Raw genomic sequence first — 13006 nt, forward strand, 5'->3', positions numbered from 1 at the left:
TTTTTAAATGTACGAATAAACCGTTGTTAAAATATCTATTTTATTTTCAAAATAAGTTTATCTCTTTTGAGTACAAAAATTTTCATAATTAAAATAATGTAGTTCCATAAACGCTTCAAACCACGTTAGCTAAGCCTTGCTACCTGCCACAGTAGTCTATATTCGTATTTTGCAACAATTCAAACAGTTTTCGTAAATTTTACAGTGGAGGCCTAAATGGGAGCGATGGACATTCAGGTAGCTTCGCTCCGGTCCCTGCTGATATTTCTTCATTAATAGACAAGTGAGTTCGTAAATAGCTGTTGAGTTTTTTTGTAAATTATTATAGGCCGTAAACAAAATTTATTTTGTTTATCGTTGTATATTGTTTATGTAACATGAATTAACAATAAAAACCTAATACGAATTTTTAATATTTCTTATTTTCAGATATCAACAAAGAAAAGAACAAGAACGTCGGGAATGTACCATACACGTATAACATTCCAAGGTCCATTTGTAGTTTATAAAACTAGTATTAGTTTAAAAACTCGAAAAGGCTCTATTCCATTTTATAATACGGTTTCCTCTCCATGCTTTGTAAGAAAAGGTTGCTATCAGGCCATAAAATACAAACACTAAAGGGCTTAAATGGTTTTGTGATGATGTCACGTATTGTGACTCCTTATTTATTTAATGTTAACAATATTGTTATACATGTATTTGTAAAATAATTGTAATGTGATTTATTCCAACGCTGTTAATTTATAACAGTATAGATTTCAATAAAGTTGTAAATATTAGTCCAATGTAAGCTTCATTACAAAAATACAATCAAATTGCTGTGGGGGTATTGCTAGATACATTTTATGTGCTTTTGAATAAAATAAAGCCATATAATGGCTATAAATATAATGCAAAAAGTGGCCTCAAAACTATACCACATTGTAAAGTCAATACACTCATAAATATATTTCAAATCTATTTTGGTACCTATTATTTGACTTGATAACGTTTTTTTTAAAGTAGGTGCCTACCTTTTAGTAACTAAATACAATTTTCGCTCATTCTATAACTACCAACACAAAATTGTTTCCAATTTGTCTTCACTTTTCTTTGTGACGGCAGAAATGATTTTGAATTCTATAAAATTATTTGTATAATTATGGTTACTTGAAATAAAAATTATTAAAAAAAAAATATTCATTCGTAATGTAGTCTCACAGCAAGTGAAAGTATTAAATCGCTGGCAAAATATTAATTCATGCATCTAATGCTAAACGCCAGAAAATATTATGCATTTAGCAGGTGCATTGATTGCATATTTTCTTAGCATTATAGTGTAGAATTTAATGAAAATTATGATATTATGTAAGTAATATTAACGGCTGTTCCAAACTGCAAAGGATACATATCATTAAAATAGACTGCCAATATTTAAGTGATTCATAATTCTTTTTAATGTATTGTTGATTAATATAGTTAAATTAGATATTAATTATACACTATTGTATAAAAGTCTTTCTATATACATATTGTGTAATAATAAAATTATTAAAATTAGGATGGAAAAAAGGAATAAAGATGTGTGTTGTGGTATTGAAGCTTTATTTATCATAGATACATATTTAGAGTGAGTTATGTACCTCAAATTATACATCTTATCAAATTTAACCTTCTTGTTTTCTCCTTTGTAGAATTCCTAACCAAAAACTTGGACATAAATCTCATATTATCGCCATAACAAAGCGAAGCGGTGGACGTTTAGGTCCATAATGTCCCTTCCCTAAAATGCCCCTTTCCCGAAATGCCCCTTGGAGTCTGAGTTGAATTGGTGGTGGTCCAGTGGTTAAGACGTCCGCCTATGAACGAAAGGTGCCCGATTCGAATACTACTCGTGCCAAATTTGTATATACCAAACTGACTCAGATTTTTTATATACCTACCACCACTTGCTTCCTGTGAACTAAAAACATCATGAAGAAGCTGGCACACTAGTTGACTAGTATGTACTCGCCTATTTGACATTGGATGTCGGTAGTAGTATAGTCGTCTTTTATAATGCAAGTAAATGAAAAAAAGAACGTAATCCGCGAATTTGTAATATAAAAAAACATGGAATTTTCTTTTAGCAGTGCAATTTCCACTTAGCTACTTTAACTACTTTTTCGCTAGATTTGGGGAGTTTTAAGTTTCAACAGCGATTGTCTAAAATGTATTATCGGTAAAACTATTTTAGTGAATAATAAAACAATCTATAGTCACTTAAGTAAGTATCGAATGTGACAAACAAAAAATATCGTAATCGCGATAAAATCGAATTTTAAATCGTTGTACGTACTGGCAACACTAATCTGAAACCGAATTAAAATTCCGTGTCGAAGTCGAGCCAAAATGTTTTTTCGACGACGATATTATGTTTTTTCCATCCTAACGAGTTTGCAGTAGGTATTCCACTTCCACTAGCGACTTACCTTTACGCAATGAGCGAATTTTTCATCGTCATTTCATTTGACACTTGACAGTACATAAGACATTGGCATTTCTCTCTGAGGAAAGTAAAGAACTAATTCTTTTAGGCTGAGCATATTTTTGCATGATTTGAAAATCTGTCGGCAGCGGAGGGATCACAGAGTTGGTTACACTCGAAATGCTCGCTCTCGCTCGTATTAGTTACCAAACAGGATAATAATCGCTACGTGTTGTCGTGTTAGTTATCACCATGGAGCTCTAATATAATCGATCGATTTCGAATGTATACGATTCTACTAATGTGAATCACTAGTTACTTCACATTAACTTTGGGGAGGGTAGAAGTTTTTAGCGACACGAAAGAAAAATAATTAAAATTCCAATTTGTGCGTCGAAACCTTTCGTGTAATAGTTCAATAATGATGTTATGAATAGCATTAAGTTCCATAGAATATAATTTCCGCAAGTCAATGTAAAGATTCCCAGGATTAACAAGTGTTTTATGATTGTTTTGGTGCTATTCACCTATATTGATTTATCATAAGCCAGTGACCTGTTTTTCGTGTTTGTACCTAATATGTAACTCGTAAATATTTAATAAAATCATTACACTGGACTGTGCAGATTTATTAAGATGGACATCTGATGAGAGTTGAGAAATCCGTGATTCCTACTGTGTAGTGCCATGGAAAAGATAGTAATATTGCACAGTACAATAAGATTATTGTGATGTGTTGATTATAAGGTTGGAAAATTGTTATTTCGTTATGGTGTGTATGTTTCACAATGATGACGCCTATTGAGGAGAAGAAAGATGAAAAGGTAAGTATGTGTGAAATTTTTTATTGATAAATAAATTTGTAAAATGATATAATTATTTGTTTTAATACAAATTATTTTGTTTTATCACACACTAAGCAGCTAATTTAAGCTGATGCATGTGTCTTGAAGATTGAAGTAAAGGTGCAGTGATGTATCCTTTACTTTCATATTTATTCAGTCATCACAAAGTTAAACCCCAACCCCAAAGTATGTATTTTCAAGGAGAACCTGTATTATATCATTTTAATACTCAGTTACTTGCACCTTTCTTATGTCTTTTATCCCAAGACTTAAACAATATTGATATGTTATAGTATACTTATGCATTGCATAATATTTCAGATACGCACAGGCATGGTGCAGGTGTCGGACGGCAAGTCCCGTCCGCGTCCAGCACGGCTGGTTCTTACCATGGATGCGGTGACCGTGCAGATCGAGGTTGCGGTCCCCATTCAACTCAAGGATAAGAATGTGCCGCATGCTAGGGTGAGCATCACGATATGTAAATTTTCTCTTTGACTTTTTTCTCATATGCAGTGCAGCGTCGGGACAGTATATAATTTCTTTCCATTTTGTTCTGTCACCAGTCACTAGTGTGTCAATCTATATATCATGTCAATCTGACACCATGATGATGATCTCCTTGACATAATGGCCACCGTGCCTGTCCTGGAGGTCCAAGTTTTGGATTCCTAGAACAATCAAATTTTTATACCTGTGTCCGGCAATACAAGCTTGTTCTTTATTAACACTGAAACATTATTTCCAGGAGAGAATGGTGCAAATAACCAGACAGAAGGTCGGCGGGCTCGGACTCAGTATAAAAGGCGGTGCGGAACACAAGCTTCCAATACTCATTTCTAAGATTTACAAGGACCAGGCCGCAGATCAGACAGGCCAGTTGTTTGTTGGGGACGCTGTAATCAAAGGTAAGTAAGGCTAGATGACAATTTTTTTGTTTTGAAACTATTTAAAGGCACTTATATTAATACATACACCAGTGAAAAAATTACTGTGTAGTACAACCAATGTTTATTGTTTGGTATGTCCATTAAACCAAAGTCTTTATGTACTTTAAACTTAATGACTGTAATTATCTTTAGTAGTTAGCAACTTAACCACTGAACTTGTATTCTCACAGTAAGTTAAGTAGTAAAACAAGAGATACTGTATGATTTTTATCTATCTCTGGTTTATTTGTAGTACTCTAACAACTGTTGCATGTGTGTCTTGAAAGTTGAAAGTTTATCTAATCTGTTTTTTAAACTGTTGACTGTATCTAGGTACAGTGAAGATATTTTCATAGTCTTGTACCAAATTTTGACGAATTCCATTCAGTAGATTTTGCCTGATTGAGCAACTGCTTTACCTCTTTCACACACACATATCCTTTCGTATTTATAATATTAATAGTAGTAGTATCCACGAAGCCGACTGTGTTGCTCAAAAGTGGATTGATGGCTTCTCTCCTCATGGCCCCTCGATTTTCAGCCCTAGTTTGTGTTGCATGGAAAAAAAAATTAAGTACCTAAATAATCTAAATATATTTGAATGTGGAGTTCCCTCAACATTTCAGCGTCCTATTTCCTAATAGCAATTTCACAGAGCAACTTTGTTCAAATGTCAACTGTACTGAAACGAGTCCGGTTGATTGGTCCCGAGATAGGATGCATTTGCGTTCACAACTAGCTGTATTGTTGCAGTAAGAGATAATATATATATATATATATATATATATATATATATATATATATATATATATATAGGTAGTTAGCTATTATTGCTGCGTCTTAAGGGCCGTGCACACCGAATTCCTATGCAGCACATTTGCAACACGATTATATAATGGAATTGTAACGCTTGGTTAGTGGTTACGTGCGTTAAGATTTCAGTCAATTTTGCTGTACTGGTTTTGGGTGTGCTGTACGCGTTAGGTGTGCACGTGCCTTTATGGTTCCATTCGGTGGGTATTTTTCAATAGCTCGATTATACTAGTAGGTGCTATTTCTGATAGATATTTCTGACAGCCAGCGTCAAAATGATATAAGCGGCAATATTATAGTACTTATATATAGAGGTCTGAAAATATACACAATTTGATATACAAAATTATTTGACTATGTTTTGAGGTACCTGATGAGGAATAAAACATGACATGGTGTAATCCCATAATCCATTCACATGTCGTTTAGAAATTGCCCTGCCCTTGTAATAATACATTACACAGAACATTGCGCAGTTTCTATGAGAGCTTTTGTTCACCGCAACGGAAAACCAGCAATGTGTTGTTTGAGTTTGACGACAGTGTACTATAGCCCTCACTAAAGAAACAAACAGAATGTTTTAAATGTCTGATTCATAAGGCGTCAAACGTATGTGTTTACATAACGATGGCTGTTTCCTGATAACATAACGACGTCTCTGTACTGATTGATAATAAATTCACATGGCGTAGCGACCGTGAGATCGCCCCATAGCTATCGAGATGATTGTATAAACATTGTGAGATAGACTGAGTTAATTAGCCGTGTGAAATGCCATATATTAGACAATGATAGAACATTGGCGACTATACACAGCTAGAAAGAGAAAGCGTTTAAATGTTAAGTGATATTTTTTAATTTGTTAAACTCGGATTACTAAGTTTTTGTCCGCCAATTAAATCGCATATTAAATGCTGTGTTTCCTCATGAAACTCAGTTAATATTATCTTATTGTGCCCATGGAACTTAAATCGTCAACGTCCCACTGCTGGGAAACGGGGCTTCTTTATGGTATTTATTATTTTATTCCAGTCAACGGCGAATACATAACAGCATGCAATCACGATGATGCAGTCAATATCCTAAGGAACGCGGGAGACATAGTCGTATTGACCGTGAAGCATTACCGAGCTGCCACGCCTTTCCTACAGAAACAAGGTACAGTGGAAATTCGCCTGCAATACATAATAAGTATATTGAAATTACAATAATTTTGTTTGTGGGAGCTTAAATGAAGCGGTGGTGGTGTAATTGTGACCTCGTGAATAATTCCAACAAGTAATAATGATTTACGGCAAGGTTACAAGCCCCTCCGCAAGTAACTGTACTACTGTCGCAGCTAGACTCACTGATGTTCCACCGCACTCATTACACAGGTCCGCACACATCGACGCATATACGGACGTAATGTGAGTTTGAATGTCACTTCTCACTATCTATTCAGAGTGAGACGCAGCTAACCAATCACAGTGCGCCATTGTGACTGTACTTGATTAGTTGCGTCTCACTGCGAATTGAAATTCACACTTGCACACCCACATTTCGATCTGAAAAAATAAATATACAAGGAGGGACTGTACATCATAGGTCCCAAGCTCGAATCGTAATCAACACGATTAGTTTACGAGGAATGCGAGTATATAAGACGAAGGAGAAAGGAATTATTTAAGATAATTAGCACTCTTGAACTTGGTGTGTACTTTTAGCTGACGCCTCCGACACGGATAGTAGTACAGGGGACGACCACCCATCTTTACACAACAATACAGTAGATGACAACTGCAATGAGAAGTCGGTCGAGCAGACCAATGGCGGCTGGCAGGTAAGCGGGGTCTATCAATTCATGCTTTGACATGTAATGAAATTAGGTCTTCACAGATACGTTTCACGTCAAATTCATATTATGTATTATAAAAATCTGTCGTGTCTGAACATTTTTGAGAAAAACCTAAATTACCATGTTTCTCAAAAATGTCCGGGCGCGACGCGTCGTGATATGTCGTGAGAAATCGTTCGATTCCAAATTTTACCTTAGTCATTTTGTATATAAATCTCACCTGCTGGCTACTTTAGGGGGTCAGGATGATCTGCCTCCGAAGGTACATCGTTTGTTTGTTTTGTATTTGACGACATGTGCAGAGCGCGTGGGGCTCCCCGGAGGACGGCAGCGCGGGGTCGCGGCCGCTCTCCGTCGCGGACGACCACATCCACTCGCACACCGCCTGGCGGGACCTTGTTTCTGGTGACTACTCTCTCTCTCTCTCTCTCTCTCTCTCTCTCTCTCTCTCTCTCTTTCTCATCTCCTCAAGCTATTTCGGTTAGATTTGTGACGCCATGAAACCCGGTTTCAGCGTAAAAACAACCTTATAATTTCAAAAACTCGAATGTAATTTTAAAACTTGCCCGCCTGACGCCAGCTCTATATGTCCCCTAATCGCCTCGTACGATATCCTCGGGAGGACATGGGACATTTCTAGGACGGAACCAATCACCAACGGTCTCCCTTTCACACATATACAAAGTCAAAGCATTAATTCACACATTATACTTTCACAGACAATTTCAACTATCTTCAATCAAAAAATCACATTAATTTATATCTCAGATTTGACGTGGAAGAAGGACAAACAAACCAACTTTCACATATATTAGGTACACATATATTATTAATATGTATGGATTTTGATTGGATTCAAACTATGTACGTACAGTCAACAGCACATCAAGTTACCCCGCATGAAACTTTAAGACGCGGTAATAGCCACGAGTTTACAATGAATTTGGTTAGGTTAGATGTGTTGTTGCCTGTGCTTTCAACTTAGGTTTTGTGTGTTACAGGCACACATATAAAAACATTACATTGAAGGTTAAAGTGTTGTGCAATTATTTGCATTGCTTACATTTGTTTTCAGTGCCTCTGATGATGGGCTACGTGACGAGATACGTTTTGGGGACGGACAAACTTAGACCGGGCGCTTTTGAGGTGAGTTTCGAACGTAGAACATAACATCATATTACTAAACTTTTCCCCATAAATAGAACCGTTATTACCATAATTTCCATTAAGTATATGCTACTTTTTACATGAGAAATAGTTTGATATTCTAATAATGTATTTATCATTTTGTAATCCACTTTAGCCATTTTCTATTTGGTCCTAAGGTTTGACTGGCAGAGAACATGATTTATGACATAAACTCCACCTATTATAACCTTTTAAGTAGTGCAATAATGTTTGCATAAACAAAATAATGACCCACCATTAAATGTATTTTAGGTAAAATATGTCTAATTTTTTAATTTTTAAATTAAAAAGTAATAAGGATTTAAAGTATTTTAATTCAAGTACGTTTAAAATGTGAACAACTTTAATAACGAATAACTTTTTATTCACGAATTAAGGTTGGCTGGAAGAAATTGCATTAGCGATAAGTCCGCCTTTGCACTCATTATGTTCGAATGTCTTGTTGTAACTTATAACTCCCTTGTGAACGGTGCAATTAAAGAGTTTATATACCTATATCATGGATTTAATAAGTATTTGTACGTAATAATTCCAATATCAATACCAATATTTATCTAAAGTGAATGCGATGTATATATAGGTCCGCGGCGCGCGGGCGCAGCAGACCACGGGCGTCATACATCTGGACGAGCCCGCCGCTCTGTCGCAGTGGCTCAAGTCCATCTCGGACAATATCGTGGGCCTCACCAACTTACAGGTAACTTTATCCATCAATACAATTTTCAAGTTTTGTAATATCTATTAATTGTAAGAAGTGTGCAATAAACGGCATCGTGAGTGATGATAGGAGGTGCCACGGGAATTATTTTACCCGTGGTCCCCATACCTTATTTCATCGACAAAAGCTTAAAAAATCAAAGTTCAGAAATTTCACTTTGTAATAATCTAAATCGATTAGTAGTAGCATTTTTCAGCCAAAATAATAATTTACACTCACTACACTGACCACGGAATCAAATTAGAAGAGTCTGGAACGGTCCGACAGTTGCTCCGTCTACAAACGTTTTGTCGACAGAATGTTTCGACAGACATCGGACGTTTGAACGACAGAACCCTTCGTATGATTCGCCGACAAAATGTCTCCTCTATTCTGTCGGCGAAGGGTTCTCACCGTTTCAGACTTAGAAAGATTAAAAAAATCCAGACATTTCTTTCTTACGTCTATTGGTGATACATATTAATGAGACACAACTTAGTTCAATTACCAACTTATGTCTCAATAATAAACACAATAGAAAGAAAGAAAGAGAGAGAGAGAGAGAGAGAGAGAGAGAGAGAGAGAGAGAGAGAACATTTATTTGCCAAAAACATGAGTACAAATAGTCAAAATGAATTAGACCTACACGTTTTACCGAATATAGGTATGCAAATATAAATAAATAAAGAGGAGCTTGCTATCCACTACAAATCCAAAACAAAACATGAATTATAATGTACTTATACTAGCCCTAAATTCTATCCGATAATATGAAAAAAAAAAAACCATCGTTTATACGGTTACAACAAAACTGTAATTAGGTACAATTCGATCACAGAAAACAACCAAAAGGTATTTCTGTCTCTGTCTGCGTCAGATGAAGCTATTCAACCGCCACCTGTCGGGCGGCGAGCGCATCGAGTACATGGGCTGGGTGCACGAGGGCGAGGTCGCGGCGCCGCAGCCCTGGCAGACCTACCGCGCCAAGTTCCTCGTGCTGAAGGGGACGGATGTGTTGCTGTTCTCGCAGCCGCCGGCCACGCTGGCCGATCTGACCAAGTGTCCTGAAGTGCTCAAGGTGAGCTCATCGTAGACGACGGTGAATTTATTACTTGATTGACTCGACACGAAGGACGGCAAATGAGCATGCGGGTCATCTGATGGTAAATAACCGTAGCTGTTCAGGAACAATTGTAATACCAGAACGTTGCCGATCTTCCAAGAGGTAGACTCGATTTTGTTAAGGAGTTTCTTAGAAAATTACTATAATATACTATTAAATTCCTTCCACGGCAACAGTTACTTTTTCCGGGAAGAAAGTTACCCCATGTCTTTCTGCACATTGCAAATTTGCAAAATTTTAAGGTGATAAAATGGTCGAGTAGAGCCGCGACCCGTTCACCCATCAGTGGGTCCACGGCTAATTTCCGTTTACCCATGATTCCTCTGGAGTAGATAGAGCCCCGTGGTACCTTCCAGTGACTATCACAGGCACCATGGACAAACACTCAGAGCGTGTTTCGTGTATTAATTAGGATTTCGCGCGTATAATTGTAAGGTCGCAGTCATACCTGCTACCCAAAAGGTACCCTAGTCCCGTCAACCGAAGTAACAACCGAACTACTGCTAATAGACGGTCGTAACACAGTACGGTTGTGCAATGTGCAGGTGTACCAGACCATGTTCCGCACGGTGAAGGAGAGCGAGACGGTGGACTGGCGCCAGCACTGCTTCCTCGTGCAGAGCGGCGCGCCCGGGCCCGCCGCGCCCGGGCCCAGGTCAGTGCGCGCGCACACACACACACACGCACGCACGCACGCACACACACACACACACACACACACACACACACACACACACACACACACACACACACACACACACACGCACACACACACACACACACGCACACACACACACACACGCACACACACGCACACACGCACACGCACACGCACACACGCACACACGCACACGCACACGCACACACGCACACACACACACGCACACGCACACGCACACGCGCACACACACACGCACACGCACACGCACACGCACACGCACACACACACACACAGGCACACGCACACGCACACACACACACACGCACACGCACACGCACACGCACACACGCACACACACACACACGCGCACGCACACGCACACACACACACACGCACACGCACACACACACACACACACGCATGATTCAGCCAGGAAATTATGAAGTGCTTCATAAAAGAGATTGCATGTGTCACCCATTAGATCTTTAGACACAAATTTAGTTCTAAAAAATCAATTTGTTAAAAAAACCTGAATCATGGATTAAAGTGGACATGAAAGTGGAATAAGATCCATCAATGGATCTTCAAGATGGATTTGAGTGGACGTAGGGCTCTCTAGTTTGCTCCAATGGTTCAATGTTCTTAAAACAAATAGTCTTCACCCGCGACTTCGCCCGCGGCTATTTCCCATGGTAACAAGTTTTCTTCTCGATATTTAAATAGGTAGGTATTTGTAATTAGCTATTTATAGTTATGACAGTGTAAAAGCATTCCCAAGGAGTTGGTTGCCTTGCCTCGGGTAAAAAAAATTAGCAATACGCAAGCCCACATATTTTACTTTTGCCGTCAAAATCCCTAAATTCTTGTCCGGAATCCAACCAAATACAAACATCACTAAGTCAAAATCACAACTGTATTTATTCAAATTAAAACACCATCTGTCTGCGCTAACATAGAAATATTAGAATTATGCAACTTACTGTACTAATATAGTGGGAAAGGAAAGCGGACTACACTAATATAACAAAGCCGATGATATAATGAATAGAAAACATTGTTGAAAATTTACATACACAACTCTACCCGCTCTGGAAAATCAAGAAATTAAATATAAAAAAAGAAACGAAAAAAAAAACAAAAAGAACAGAAGAAAAAAGTTGTCGTAACGTTTAAGGTGGTCAAACATCTTTCCCCTTCTTGTCTCTATTGCTTTCAATAACGTTCTTCTCTCTTTGATCTTGTCTAGTACTTCTTCATTTGTTTTCTTATCTGTCCAATTAATTCTCTGTATGCGCCTCCAGCACCACATTTCAAAAGCTTGTAAACGCATTCGATCCTTCTTGAGTCCACGCCTCACTGCAATACTCCAAACATATGTTTCATAAAAACATATGTCCAAAATCGAAGCAAGAAGGGGAAAAGGAAAGCCAAGAAGGGCATTCCTAGATGAAATAAAAGAGAAGGCAGAGCTCGTGTCGTATGGGAGGTGAAATCGGTGGCTGAGGACAGTATTAGATGGAAAATGCGGCGCTCCACCGACAAGAACAAAGTTCTTAAATTGATTGATTGATTGAGAAGAAAAATATAGTTAACTTTTTCATACTAGCCCATTTAGGTAAACAAAAGGGTACTTGGGACCTAATTTTATTTTGTTCACTTTCATGACCATTGGCTAAACATTATATTTACAATAAACGTATACATAGTTTACTTTTCTGAGTCCATTTAGCACAAAAAACACGTGAGTTTAAAACCTAATTTTGCCCACCCTGGACGTTAACTAAACAAGAGATTCATCGTAAACTCAGTCACATAGTTTTAGCTTTACAAGCTGTTAAGGCTCCTGGCTTCAGGGGTGGCGGCCATTTTGATTTTAGCCGTGATACGGTCGCGCCACACCGCGGTCTCGGCGTCTGCGTATTGGTCCACCGGCTTTTTTTCCTTTGGTAACGATTCCTTTGACTTTTCTGAAAAAAAAAATAAAAATATCGTTAATCCTTGATTATTGAGTACTTTATCTTCGTTAACCGTTTATAATGTCCTATATTAAATAATATTTTTCAACTGCAATGAATTACTTCAGCCGTTGCGGGTTGTTGCCATTGCAGGGCCCAGTTCTCCCTTCTTCATGGACCGATAAGGCGTATAGGCCTTGTCCGTGTCTACGACGCACGCCCAATGCGGATAGACGGATTTTAACGACTGCAAATGCAGCCAGTTAACATTCCTTTCCAAACCGCTTTCCGTGGATTTCTAAGTTGGCCGTTGAGAACAAAATTTTCCGGCAGATTCCAGACACATAAATGTACATTGTGTTGAAATGTTGCGTACATAATAATTAGTCCTTACAAGATTACTCTTACGTACAATCTAGCTACAATGAATGGGTCACATGACGTTGTATCATGTGCACTATGACCTAGAGTAGACCTGCAGTAGAGGAGTTAAACGAGGCCAACGAATG

At 38.0% G+C, this 13006-nt stretch overlaps 2 protein-coding genes across 6 annotated transcripts in view; both read left to right on the plus strand.

Annotated features, from left to right (window-relative positions):
* LOC128674921 (cell adhesion molecule Dscam1-like) overlaps positions 1-1578 on the plus strand; it is a 133098-nt gene extending 131520 nt beyond the window's left edge. For 3 of the 4 annotated variants that reach the window (XM_053753924.2, XM_053753942.2, XM_053753934.2), the window contains exons 38-39: positions 206-283; positions 430-1578. In XM_053753924.2, the coding sequence (XP_053609899.1) occupies positions 206-283; positions 430-481 (130 nt within the window). In that variant the 3' untranslated portion in view covers positions 482-1578. The remainder of the gene's footprint in view (positions 1-205; positions 284-429) is intronic. The other variant, XR_008405213.2, reaches the window with a different exon arrangement.
* Positions 1579-2624: 1046 nt separating this feature from the next.
* Positions 2625-13006, plus strand: part of Syn2 (Syntrophin-like 2) — a 31808-nt gene continuing 21426 nt past the window's right edge. The window contains exons 1-10 of one of the 2 annotated variants that reach the window (XM_053752965.2): positions 2625-3273; positions 3616-3759; positions 4043-4202; positions 6069-6194; positions 6743-6858; positions 7176-7278; positions 7949-8019; positions 8642-8758; positions 9636-9836; positions 10427-10536. In XM_053752965.2, coding sequence (XP_053608940.1) covers positions 3238-3273; positions 3616-3759; positions 4043-4202; positions 6069-6194; positions 6743-6858; positions 7176-7278; positions 7949-8019; positions 8642-8758; positions 9636-9836; positions 10427-10536 — 1184 coding nt within the window. In that variant the 5' untranslated portion in view covers positions 2625-3237. The remainder of the gene's footprint in view (positions 3274-3615; positions 3760-4042; positions 4203-6068; positions 6195-6742; positions 6859-7175; positions 7279-7948; positions 8020-8641; positions 8759-9635; positions 9837-10426; positions 10537-13006) is intronic. The other variant, XM_053752959.2, reaches the window with a different exon arrangement.

Source organism: Plodia interpunctella, chromosome 2 (genome assembly GCF_027563975.2).
Source record: "Plodia interpunctella isolate USDA-ARS_2022_Savannah chromosome 2, ilPloInte3.2, whole genome shotgun sequence".
Lineage (NCBI taxonomy): Eukaryota > Metazoa > Arthropoda > Insecta > Lepidoptera > Pyralidae > Plodia > Plodia interpunctella.